This window comes from Haemaphysalis longicornis, unplaced genomic scaffold, assembly GCF_048455015.1.
Source record: "Haemaphysalis longicornis isolate Haplotype H1 unplaced genomic scaffold, Haemaphysalis longicornis Haplotype H1 scaffold_8, whole genome shotgun sequence".
Classification (NCBI taxonomy): domain Eukaryota; kingdom Metazoa; phylum Arthropoda; class Arachnida; order Ixodida; family Ixodidae; genus Haemaphysalis; species Haemaphysalis longicornis.
The window spans coordinates 123,503,375-123,515,935 of NW_027526445.1; the positions used below are offsets into that span (position 1 = coordinate 123,503,375).

General features: G+C 46.2%; 1 protein-coding gene across 1 annotated transcript in view; it reads right to left on the bottom strand.

Annotated features, from left to right (window-relative positions):
• The window catches only part of LOC144148460 (proteasome activator complex subunit 4-like), a 75,691-nt gene that overhangs the window by 43,677 nt on the left and 19,453 nt on the right, over positions 1 to 12,561 (bottom strand). Inside the window, exon 6 of the mRNA XM_077680000.1 lies at positions 538 to 596. Within this exon, the coding sequence (XP_077536126.1) occupies positions 538 to 596 (59 nt within the window). The remainder of the gene's footprint in view (positions 1 to 537; positions 597 to 12,561) is intronic.

A 12,561-nucleotide genomic window follows, 5' to 3' on the forward strand; every position in this document is an offset into this window, starting at 1 on the left:
GAAAAGCATGCCGGTAGGGCCCTCGGCGACCAGCTTCCCAAAGTGCTCAAACGGGGACCTGATGGCGAGCCGTCTGCCATCCGCACACATCCCTGTGAAGACATGGATAACCAAAACTTACGATGTTAATTACGTTTTAAGGGGCACGCTCGCATATGAAGTGTTGTTACTTGATTTATATGCCAACAAGCGAACGCCAAGGCAATGAAGAGAAAAGATGTGACACTGCGACAATCTGAGTTCTGAGATGACCGAAATCTACATTGCAAAGCAGCGGAATTCCGGCAGTTTGAGGAAGCCGCGCTGGGCGCCTGCTGTTCTTTCTTCCCTCTGGATTCACAAATAAACCGACGCCCATTCTACCGCCACATGGCGAAGGGTGGCTCAAGCTTAACCCCCGAAGGCAGACATGATTAATTTTTTGGCAGGAACACTTCAATGCACCTTTCAGTTTAAACGCAGGCTTTTTGAAATATGAATTTTGAGCCCGATTATAAGCAAAAAATACCCATTCGCCTTTAGAAAGAGTGCACTCACCGACGTAGCCTTCGGACAACTTGGGTTGGCAAATGGAACAGCACGTTGTGGAGCTTTGCCTGCAGCACAAGCACACGTCGAACACACTGTCAGCTTTAGGAGCAAAGGGGTGCCAGTTACGGATCTTTGCTGCTCAGTTACATTTCCCAAAGCGTTTTTCACCCTTGCCGAATAAGTCAGAGCGAGCTTAGAGATCGTTTTAAAACAAGAGTATGCGCATAGTGAGTGTTCTGTATTCCGCATAAACTATTTCGGGCACTGGACTTGGTATGAAACTTGCTCGCAAGCTGCAGGATGAGTTTCTGAACATTTCTTCCACGAAGAGTTAGATGGTTGAAATATTTAGGGAATTGTCACTGCGGAACCCTCGTTACCATTATCTCTGAAATACAAAAGGGATCCACCACTTCTCGTTGTGGTTTGCAGAAATTTGGCGTTAAGGATCACCATATTGTGTACGCGAATAAAAGGTATACAAGTAACCCGCAATGGACACAATCACCTCTAAATTGACGGCTGGCACACAGAAAGAAGAGAATAGATAGTTTTTACCAAGTGACCGGTGCTGGATGAACGGAAAAATGGCGCAGTGACCTTGAACAATTGGTACAAGTGCGCCTGGCACGAACTGTTGCCGCCCTGCAAATAAAACAGGATGGTGCTTCAGCTCGTGCAGAGTCTACGAGAGCTACCTTTAGAAACCCACGCAGAGGCTTCATAATCATTTTTTACGCTGACTGGTTTCTGTCCAGAAGTGTTCGGGCAGAAGCAATGAGTGAAAGTCCACTCGGAGCCTATGCCTTAGGGCTCAATAAAATTATCATTATCCCCAAATGATGACTATTCTTCTCTATAGAACTACGACAACAGTTTCCGCTTCGAGAACACAGTTGAGAACATCGTAAGTTGCACAAGCGGTGCAGTCTCAGATTTGAAAAATGGCAGCAAAAACCTCCCGCAAATACGCTGCACTCCGCTGTAATATAGGGTTCTTTTCACGCGAAATACCAGTAACTAAAAAACAGGGCATACTGAAAGTCGCTAAGCAAGCTAAGCATTTTCAATTACACTAAAAGTCATACCCTCCCCCTCAGACTATTTAGTTTCAAGGCAGCAGGCCTAACCGATGGGCCTCCATCCATGCGATTGCGGTTCTCTCCTGCGTTGTGCCAGTGCAATTTTTCGCCTTGGAATTTTCTGCTTTTCCTGCCCAAGAATATCACATGTACTCTATGAATAGAAGTTTTCCTGCGAGTTCCTCTACAAACTAAGTTGCCCCACAGCTGAAGCGTAACCATGGCTAGTCCGGAGGAGCATGTTTACTTTGTGCATTGGACATGTTGCGAAAGGTGGTGGGCCGAAGTTAGTCGGAACCCTGAATTACAGCGCACTTCGAAGGCTATGTGTAACCTACAGCGTGGAACCCCAAATCTGTATGACGGTAATGAACACATTTTTTGAAAAACGGTTCTTTCCGGACTCCGTTGTTTAAGCGAAATGAGCAGTACTCCTAACGTTACCACATGTAAGAGTTACAATAAAGCGAGGAAAGGCAGTCTCATGTTACAGGATACCGTTCTATTGATATCGCCATTTCCCCAACTTCAAAATTTTCACGAACACATCGCGCGGTACTCTATCCGCGAGTGCCGTGCCACTCCGTCCTATAGCCTCCGCATCGGCTCAGGAGATTCGATTTTCTTCCGCGAGGTTTTCAAAACGCCCAAGTTTCACAATGAAAACACATTCCGAGCCAGCAGCGCATTCAAGCAGTTGTGGGAGGGTCTTTCGCCGAACGTCGCGATGCCGTTCTTTCTTTAGCTACAGGTGCCGCTGCGTCCATGTTCAGTATGACCATGTTACATGCTATCGCAAGAATGTGCAGATTGTCTAAATACGCATAATAGGATTTGATTCTGTCTTAACCGCCTCTTCCGAACCAGGACTTAAAGGGGCCCTGCAGCCCTTAGCACCGACTTGGAAGGAAATTTCGGGGAGCGCCTATTTTCCCAGCAATCTACTCTGGCAAGAATTATAAAAATGCGTTCACTCTCCCCGAAGCTACGCGAGATGAAAAATCACTCATAATCGTTTCCTCGCAAATCCACCGCGGACTACGTGATGAAAGCTCCGAGCTCTCTTAGGGAGACGGGGGTGGCTCGTGGTGTTCTCTTCGACGGGTTTCGATTGTCACAGGCAGGGGTGTCTTCTCTTTTTCTTCGCAACGTGGAGGGGTCTTTGTCTGGTCTCGTGCAACAAAGAAACAGGCATTGATGCCTGTTTGCAAGCAAGCGCACAGGCTGGTAGGGCGCTTTTGAAGCAATAAACATTTCTTGTCAAGTGCTCGGTTCGAAAGGGAGGTATTGAGATAGTCCCTCAATCTCCGCGTGCACTCACTACCCAATCGAAAATTCAAAACTGCTCGTACAGGTTCAGAAATAGAAGAGGTTGGTGTACAGCACCGACGACAGCGGATTGTCACAGGAAATGCGAAAAATAAGGCGTGAATCTGGCCGCCAACATCCAATGGGACAGCCACCGCTGTAATGACGTAATTACAGCGGTACATAATGCTGAAAACTGAAGAGAGTGCAGTTACTTTCGCCGCGTCTTCGAGAGCAATTTGTGAGTTTAACGCTTCACGTCCGCGTGTATTCCTGTCTCTGTAATCTAAACGTCGTGCAGGTTCATTTGCACTACTCAAAGCGCATTGCAGGGTCCTTTAAATCGACACCCCACATCCTTTCAGGCGAAGCCCTGATGTTTATGCGGCTCATTTTGTTCTGATGACAAACTACATGTACAATTCGGCGAATTCCACGCTTAGATGCGGAAAATGACTTTCCAGCAAACAGTTCTTAGTTTGACACCATTTAGGCCTAAGTGACTAAACTTTCAGCTACAAAGGCGCCAATTTGGCGCGTCAGTGTGCTCACCAGGAGTGCGGTAACCCAGCGGACAACAGCCGCGCTGTCGTAGGAACTGCGGTGGCGACTTCTTTGTCCCTTGGCCCGGCTGTCCGGTAGGTCGAAGCTTCGCAGAATGCGAGTAAAGATCTAATAAAAGAAGAAACAAAATTTTAGGGGCCCGTCGTAATCAAACTTTTGTTGAGTATTCGTATATGCAAAATCACTCACGAATTGAATGCCGTACCGAAATTAGAAAAAAAACCTTCCCCCAAACAAGTTTGGGAATGTCATTTGAAACGGTCGTTGATTTAGAAATTAACCCTTTTACGAGATCTCTTCGAATCCCCCTGACGAGTTTCAGGGTGGAAGCATTCATTCCGCTTTCACTATGAATCGAGATTTAGATTTACGTTCTAATCCCACACCGTACTTTTTCTTGTTTTTCTGGACCCGGGCTAGGGTTAATAAGTGCCGTATCCTACTTTGTATATCTGGATGTCATCAAAAATTTTAAGTGCTGACGTCACCAGATTTCTGAAACAGGAATACTTTTCCTTCGCCTTCCCCCCCCCCCCCCCCCCCGAAAGCGAAGAATTTTGACATTAATGTATAATCCATTCCGTTGTAATGTGCTTCTCTTTAGCTTCTTTGTGTTGAGGGGAGCCCCGTTGCCTGCCCAGAGGTTACTAAAAAATTAAAGCCGTTCCACCCAATGTGAAAGCTGTCGGAAGTGCAGAGCAGTGATTCGCCATAATGAGCTAAAGCGCCGTATCAGCTCACTGGTGCCACCCAAGGCATTTCAAATTTCCCTCCTTCGCAGTGCTCGCGCGCCCCCTGCCTGAAACTGCGCCTGCAGGAGTCTGTTCTTTTTGTGCTTGCTTTAATTCTGTATGTTGGAGCTGTTTTGCGTCATTTGGAACGCGTAATTTTTTTATTGCGCGGCTGGAGCATTTCTGCGTCATTTCGAACGCGCCATTTTTTTCTTGTGTGGCTGGAGCCTTTTTGCGGCATTTCTAACACGCAATTTTTTTATTGCGCGGCTGGCGGCTTTCTCCGCGATTTCGAACGCGCCATTTTTTCTTGCGCGGCCACTTTTTTCGCTTAATACCGTACAAACCAATCCAACGGGCTTTCCTAACTAAATGAATGCGGGGGCTGCCGGTTATATACACACATTTTGCCTGAAATATACCTGAAGTTTTCTTTCCGGTAAACAACGGGGAGATGTATGACAAGCGCCAGAGGTTAACGAGGTTCGTACAGTCATGACTATTTAAACCACGTGGTTTCTCGAAGCCTCAGCGTGATTCCTGACCCCGGTACAGAAGGCTCTGCTTGGGCCCATTATCTCGCTGCGCCGCGTGATTCCGGCAATCACATGGACCGTTAGCGAGTTAAGACGACAAGGCGAGACAATAAGGGCTCTGCACTTAAAAGTGCCGGGTATGCTTCAGCGTGCAATTCTGTGGTATGTGCGTCCTAGTCGTAGGAATAGGGATCCCTTTGAGTGTAGCGGAATACTTTGTTATATCCCAATGCCTGAACGTGGTGGCTTTGGTGTGCGCTTTTCGCGCGGACGCACGTAATGAAAATTGTTTTGAGGCATCCAGATTTCAGTTTTATGTTGAACATTGGGGAAGAGGGCTGCTGTTATTGTACTTACATAAAGGCGAAGGGCTCATGTACACGTGCACGCGTTTTATTAATAGTTTTGCGAAAGCATGATTAGGAACTTTTAAAATGAAATGTCGACTATCAACAGGCGGTGAAATTTAGTCCCAATCTGTCTCTTCGATATTCTACGCCATATTTCACAATTAAAATATTTTAATCTAACTTGTTTGGCGCTACTATTTTTCTCCCTGTCCCAGGCAGCAACAGTCAGTACTTTATAAGCTTATAAGTAACCATGATCGACATAAGTGGACTGCGCAGCAATGCTTTCTCGAACTGCTTTGAAAGACCACAGCCTCTTTGGTCTACTTAAACACAGAAAATTTGATCTGTCTGTGTCTGTGTCTGTCGGTATTTCAGTTCGTCTGTCTCTTGATTGAGCCATCTGGCCAAAAAAATAGGAGAAATATTGAATTAAATGTTTATACAGTCAATGCTTTTCGAACCAATAAATCTGAAGACATAGCTGATACTTGACAACATTGATGAGAAAAAAAAATCAGGAAAGCTTGCACTCATGCGCCAACTTGAATGGCAAAGGTGTTGTGGGTGATCACTGACGGAGAGAAAGTTGAATTTTATTATCGCTGTTGTGTCGTGATTGACGTTGGAGGAATGGCATTTCAATGACCTTATGTTGAGCAAGGTCAGAGTGAGCTCGTCGTTTTGGTCGACGTTTTCGTACGCCACTCCGCAAGCGCGACTTATCGTCTCTAGTGGAAGCTTTACACGCCGAACCTTTAAAGTGCGGGCTCTTCCTAGGCCCTGCGAACGACCTTCGGCCGGGACAATGTGGAGTCAAAGATAACCTATAGCAGCTTCGTCATTCTAAGTTCTTCTAAGGTACAAGGTGCATGAGCACGACGACACGAGGACGAAAGAACAAGGGGCGTACGTCTTTATCGTTCCGAGCAAGTGTTACCACGATACGGCGAAATTTGGAGTTATTTGCGGGAAATGTTGGCCAATCTGCTTAAGTGGGTGTGCTTGGCTTGACGAACGTGCGCTCGAGGCACGCGTGCATGAGCACTCGGGATTTTGTTGGTATTTCTAACTGCGTGCTCAAAAAAAAAAAAGAAATGTTTGAAGCAAAACACCAGTGTACGACCGCAACTCAGTGTTCTTTTAATTGAACAAAAATGTGTGCTTGAAATTCGTCATAGAAAATAAAAATACGCGTTGAAAACAGTGTTGCGACAAGAATGCTCCTATTCTTTGGCCCCGAGGCCGCCAGAAATTTTATGCTGTCTGAACGGGTATTGGCTCGAGCGTCACGTTGGAGCCTATAGACGTGGCGGCATTCCAAGCCCACAGAGACAAAGAAGGTAGCACCCTTTCTTTCTGCGATGATGGACGAAGTCGACAGAGTGCACGAAACAAACTGCGTTTGTTATTAATTAACGATTAAGCATACTTTCTAGACATTTAGCAGAATAAAACTTTGAAGGACTCGAACTTTATTCTAGCGCGCACTCATGGGACTGTCTTTTTACCTTCGCGTGGTAGGTATCTTACTGTCTGTGTAACATACAACTCAATCCACTCGACCAAAGAAGACAACTGACTAGCCGGATTCGGCTGTTTGGCGTCCACATGTAAGCCTCCGCCAGCAAAACGTGTATGACATCAGTAAAAGCAGGAAACCTAAAGCTGCGCGTGCACGTCCCCCCTTTCTACCTCAACTCCCCGCACGTGCACGCATAAACCGGCACTCGCCTATGTGTGCGTGCTTAGGCGTAAGACACACCGACAAATAAGTGTTGTGAAATAGGGGTCCGCGGTGGCGAAAAGGGAAGCCGGAGCGGCGCCCAGTAAACCGGCTTTACCGGAATGAAAGCTGGGGGGAGGGGGGAGACAAATACTGCTTTGCAGTAAAAGTTCCAAAAATTGGCGCGTGCGCATTGGAACGCCAGAAATAGGTATTAACTTGAACAAACCTGCACCGTCTTTATCGTTATAGTGAGGCGGGAGAGGAGGAACTGAGGAGGGGGGCGGGGGAGAGAACAAAAGGTTGTTGGAATCCCACCGTGTTCACTGTAGTGAAAATTTGTTGTCTCTCTCGCGCTTTCGCGCACTTGGGAGAAATTTAGCGCATCATATACCATAGCTATACATTTTTTCAAATATGTACTGGTTAATTCTAATAATCCCATAAAAGGGAATTCCATGGCGATTTATGTTTCTTTTACCAAGTTAAGAAACATACCATTATGAACCTAATATTCATTATCACGACCGTAATAATTTAATCCAACAACAACTGTACTCTTCCGGAAAATGCAATGACTCATGGCTTGCTTTTCTAAATAATCATAAAAGGACTCTGCATGGAACATTGCCAATAAATGCTTTCAGTCTTTCCACCATGTCAGAAAGCCCTGCGAAAGCTGCAGTTATCGCCATCCCGGAAAGGCACTGCGTGATTAGCTCGTCGCAGAAGATGCGCTTTAAGTTTCTCGTTTAATTAAAAGCGGCTTCTGAATGTGTTTGCTGCTGCAAGTGAAAGAAAGCTAGCCAATATCCGCTGCACTCCTGTGATGACGTAATTGGAGCATTCGAAGAACGCCAATACAAGAAAGGAGAGCACATTCGTTTGATCAAGTTTCTAAGTTATCTGATGGCCATAAAGGTTTAATTTTTGATTGAGGTACTGTGCGGCCCCTTATTCTAAATACAGAGCGCGTTTGTTGACTTCGTTCTGAAAGCGTTTACTATATGCAAAAAAGTCCAAGAAAGGTTTGCAGGGACCCTTAAAGCATCAAACATATTCTTACGATAATATCAAGAGCAGTTTTTAGCAGCGGAGCTGTTTAAGGTTAGGTTACATCTGGGTCTGGCATTGCTGACATCTTGGCACAGCAAAGTCTAGAGGAAGAAAATGCTAGGCCAAAATGTGTGAGGAAAAGGGGTGAAGATGCAAACGCGCCGACGAGCAGGTGTAGGGAGAAAAAATCTGGTTGACCCTTCTTTCACATGAATCAGCCAAACACGAAAGTTAAATGTGCCTTCTCATTGAACGTTTATTGTGCATCGATATAAACATGCACATCGGTTTTTGTATTACGTAGGTATGGTACCGTTAGACACATCAACATTAATGTCAGACACTGAATTACACGCACCGGAGCCTTGCGTAAATCCGATTGACACCCCAGGCGCTCGCAAACCATGCGAACGAAACCGAACGGGTTGTCAGCAAATCGTTTGGTGAAGCCACGGTCCGCTACAGCGAAAGGAGCATGATTTGCTGGTCGGCAGCAGTCTTGTGAGTGTGCTTGGCGAGCGACGTCCTGCTGGCGACTCGCTTCGGCAAAGGTGCGACCACATTGGTCCTGCTCCGTGGAGTGTACGCCAGACGTTTGCGTTGCGACGAACTCATCTTGTGGAACGCGGCGGCGGCGTTCCACAAGCTACCGTAATTACCCGATTCTAACGCGCACCTTTTTTCCGCAAAAATAGGCCGAAAAATCGCTTGCGCGTTAGAATCGGATACGATACCGAAACTGCCGAAACTGCTGAAATTTAGTTCCACCCATCGCCATCGCCATCTCAAGATGGCGCCAAAGCTTTTAGCAACAGTTTTTAGGATATAGGCGCCTAGGCTTTTCTTTCGGCGTTCACACAAATCCTCAAATTATTCCTCTTGCGTGCTTGATAACAGCAATGGCAGCAGCGGCAACGAAGGTGCGCCGCTTCCGCGGCTTACGAGCGGCTCCCACGTGTTCACAACGAGCGGTTGGCTGAAGGGTATGCCTCTGGAGAAGCTCGCGGGATGGGCATGCGAGGCGTGGGCCACGATCCCATCGAACATGGTTGAACGTTCGTTCAGAAGTGTGGCATCGCGAACGCGCTTGACGGCACCAATGACGACATGTTGCGGTCAGCGGAAGGCGACAAGGAGCTCTCGGAGAGCTACGCGGAGTGAGACGAATGAGATTACTTCGGGGAATAAACCACCCGTTTCTCTCGCATTCGTTTTTCTTGCTCACAAAGTTCCTTACAAACGGAGGTGCAAGTTTTTTCAATTTTTTGCCTGGAAAATCGGGTGCGCGTTAGAATCGGGGACGCGTTTGAATCGGGTAATTACGGTAAGTGGTGTTCCACATAGGCGGCGGACGGACAAACACTGCCCGCTTTGTGTTGTCCCACTCGCTTGTCCCTGTGTCCTAGCGCTTCAAGATTCCGTCATGTCATACCAACAGGCCCAAAGCAGCACCCTCGTAAACACTGTAGGTTCCGCTGCTATACGCTGCCCTGTTGAGGCGCCAACTATCGCGGCTCATTAGCATTATGGCGCACTACTTTGCTTCACCTTTCTTGGACGGCAGCACCATCGAAACGGAGAAGTTAGAGGGAAGGACATAATGCGTATTCGTACAGATATCCGGGCATCATGGCTCAGTTGCAGAGCGTTTCGCACCTCCCCTTGGGGCCAGTCTGATCGTGGGCTCGAATCCTATCGCCGCCGCGCCAATGAAACTTTCTCTGGGAATGTCAATTCCGTGACGGATATGACGTCGCTGAGGTTTGTGTACCGTGGCATAAAACACTTTTGTGCTAAAAACCATTTCCCGTCATCGGAGTCAAACCTTGCTCCGTCGCGTTATGAAACCTGCGCCTCTCCGGTTGCGCTATAATCCCATTCGGGGCTTCCCGAATTTCCGTTGGGTTCGTAGAACGGGCGTTGGCTTTGAAATTCGCTCAGATGAAGATTTTCGAGTTTAGGGGGGTTGATTGCGGACTTTGATCTGACATAGTTTGTATGTAGGAAGCCGCGATTTTTAGCCATCTTTCTGTAAAAAAGGGGTTTATTTTAAACAAAATAGCCGTTTAAGCATGAGCTCCATCCGCGCTTGGCGGCGCTTCAATTTTAGCTCAGAAAAGTAGAGGGGTAGAAAATACGGGGCCAAGAAACGTATGGGAAAGTGTTAAGGCGGCAAAGCGCCGCAGGTGTGGAAAGCGCACGTCGCGGAGCAGTTCGGGTGTGGAGGCATTCAGGGACTGGCTGCGGCTGCGCCTAGTGATGACGTAGGCTCTGACGTGCAGGTGTTCTCGTACTGCAGGTGTTCTCGGCATGGGATTCCGATCTACCTACAAGATGAGCAGGACTAAGGAAAGCCAAATTAAAGCAAGTCAAGACGACCACATCCGCTGTTTCCTCCGTCTCCCCGTGCGCATTGCGAAGGTAGGTAATTTTTAACACGAAATTGTTTGATGCACCGGTACACAAAGCTCTCACTGACGTCACATTCGTACGGAAGTGACGTCACCAACAAAAGTGCAATTGACGCGACGGCACCCGGATTCGAGCACACGAACTTTCCCGCAATAACGGGAGGCACCTGGCGCTTTTCCAACTGCACTATGAACAGAGACGTGAGCAGCTCTACGAACGCGCCTTATGTCCTTCCCTTTGACTAATTAAGATGGTGCTGCCGTCTAGGAGCGGTGAAACGAAGTAGCGCATCATGACGCTAATGAGCGCCGACAGTTGGCGCCACGATGCCAGTGCCTTCGTGTACGGGGGACGCGCGTGAATTGAGGCACTCTCTTCTGTAGCGTTGCTCCCATAACCGTTATGTGTTTCAAGCTGCAGTTTCTGTGCATGTCATTTTTCGTTTTTTTGTTCTCTAAAAAACCGGTTATTTTTTTCTTTCTTGAGTGTCGGCGTAACTTCGTCTGGCAGGGTCAGGCTCGCGAACCCTTCGCACATGAAGGAGGATTCTTTAACATTGAACTGCTCCTGTGAAGGCCCCTTTCACTTCCGTGTTTTACCGAGTCGTATGAAAGAGGGATCTACCACATTTAAAAAAATGGAGCTGGCTTCCTCGGCGCAGCACAGAACATTTCTCTACTTTTTCCCTAAATTTTGCAACATATCAATCTAATCATCATCCTCATCAGTGAAATAATTCATACCATTTGCTTACTCTGCATAGAATGGAGCCAGTTGTGGCGTTGTTTGAATGCTTCTTGGGCTATGTTCAGACTAACGACGCAAAAGCCATATCATGGTCAATGAACGTAAAAAACAGCGTGTCCCGCAGTTAGGTTGGCTGAGACGTGAAATGACGTCATTCTTTAAAGTTGTTACGACAGTTTCGGTAACAGTCTGAACCCGGCCTTGCACACCAAGCACACATCAGCAACAAGCAAAACTGTAACTACATAATAGTAGCAATATTCATGAATAATATTGTAGATTTGACTTCTTGGTTTTGCGAAACTCACTATCAGCGTAATTATCATCGTCGGCGCTATTTTTCTGTAAATCCAGCTACCTCGGCGTAGCATAAAAAGCGTTACCATTTCCTGGGTGCGTTTAACATGTCAACAATGTTATCATGTACAGATGCTCAATTTTTCCTTCAAAGTGGAGCTCCTGGTCGAGGACGACTGGCTTTTTACATTGCCTCCTAACGTTTGCTACGAAATCGAACCACAAATCGTAATCAAAATCATCCTAATTTTCCCTAAACCTGGTTCCAGTCGCTAAAAATTCTGAGTTTCTCTACAGAACTTTCCTGAAATATGAACGAGTTATCAGTTGGAGCGGAGGGGTTTTTGTGTGTGTGCCTTTCTGCTAATCATATTTCTTTAGGACGCCGATATTTTAGGATAAGTTGTTGTGAATATTCCGAACCGTAAGTGATTAGCATTAAGTACAGGATGCTGAAAGCTCACCGTTGGTATGTAAGGATTCCAGTCAATGTATCCGATGTTGTCCTCAGCCAACCTTGTAAAAAGCCAAACCAGGTTCTATAGGATAAGAATGAGAGCGTCAAGGCGTCACACAACAAACTATTCGGTTTCTATGACTGCCTATTGAAAGCTCAGAACAACCACATTCGAAAGAGTCAACCATAAAGTATGAACGTAATCATGTTGAAACAATTTGATGTTTACAATTTAGGTGAAAAATTGTGTTGCTCAAGATTGCAGTTTTGTTATCATCTGAGGTATGTTATTGACGGTAGCGCTCTTTGATTGCTTTTAAGATATTGTAAACAACGTAATGACTCAAACAGTATTACTCTCTGGCCGTCGCATGGAGGGGGACTCGAAACGGCTTAGTATATACAGAAATAGATGTGAAGACAAAACTATCCTAGTCTTACAATCATACAGGCTCTGCTCAGGCTTTTGTAAAGACCAGCAAGAAAAGAAGCGACAAGTACTGCATAATACGGACATCATGTTGCCATAATACAGTGCTCAACTATACTGTATATACGTAAAATAGTTGGGTTGAAAGTTAGGCTAGTTGGATATTAATCACAAAACCAAAAAATAGCGGTACGAAAACACTACGAAAACACAGCAAGCGTTGACTCTTCAACTGTTTTAATATTAAACGCCTAACTGGTAGAAAAATACTTCTAAAAACGCCGTAGAAATTAAGTACTAAATTATCGTAGAAAAGATTACAATCAATAAATGC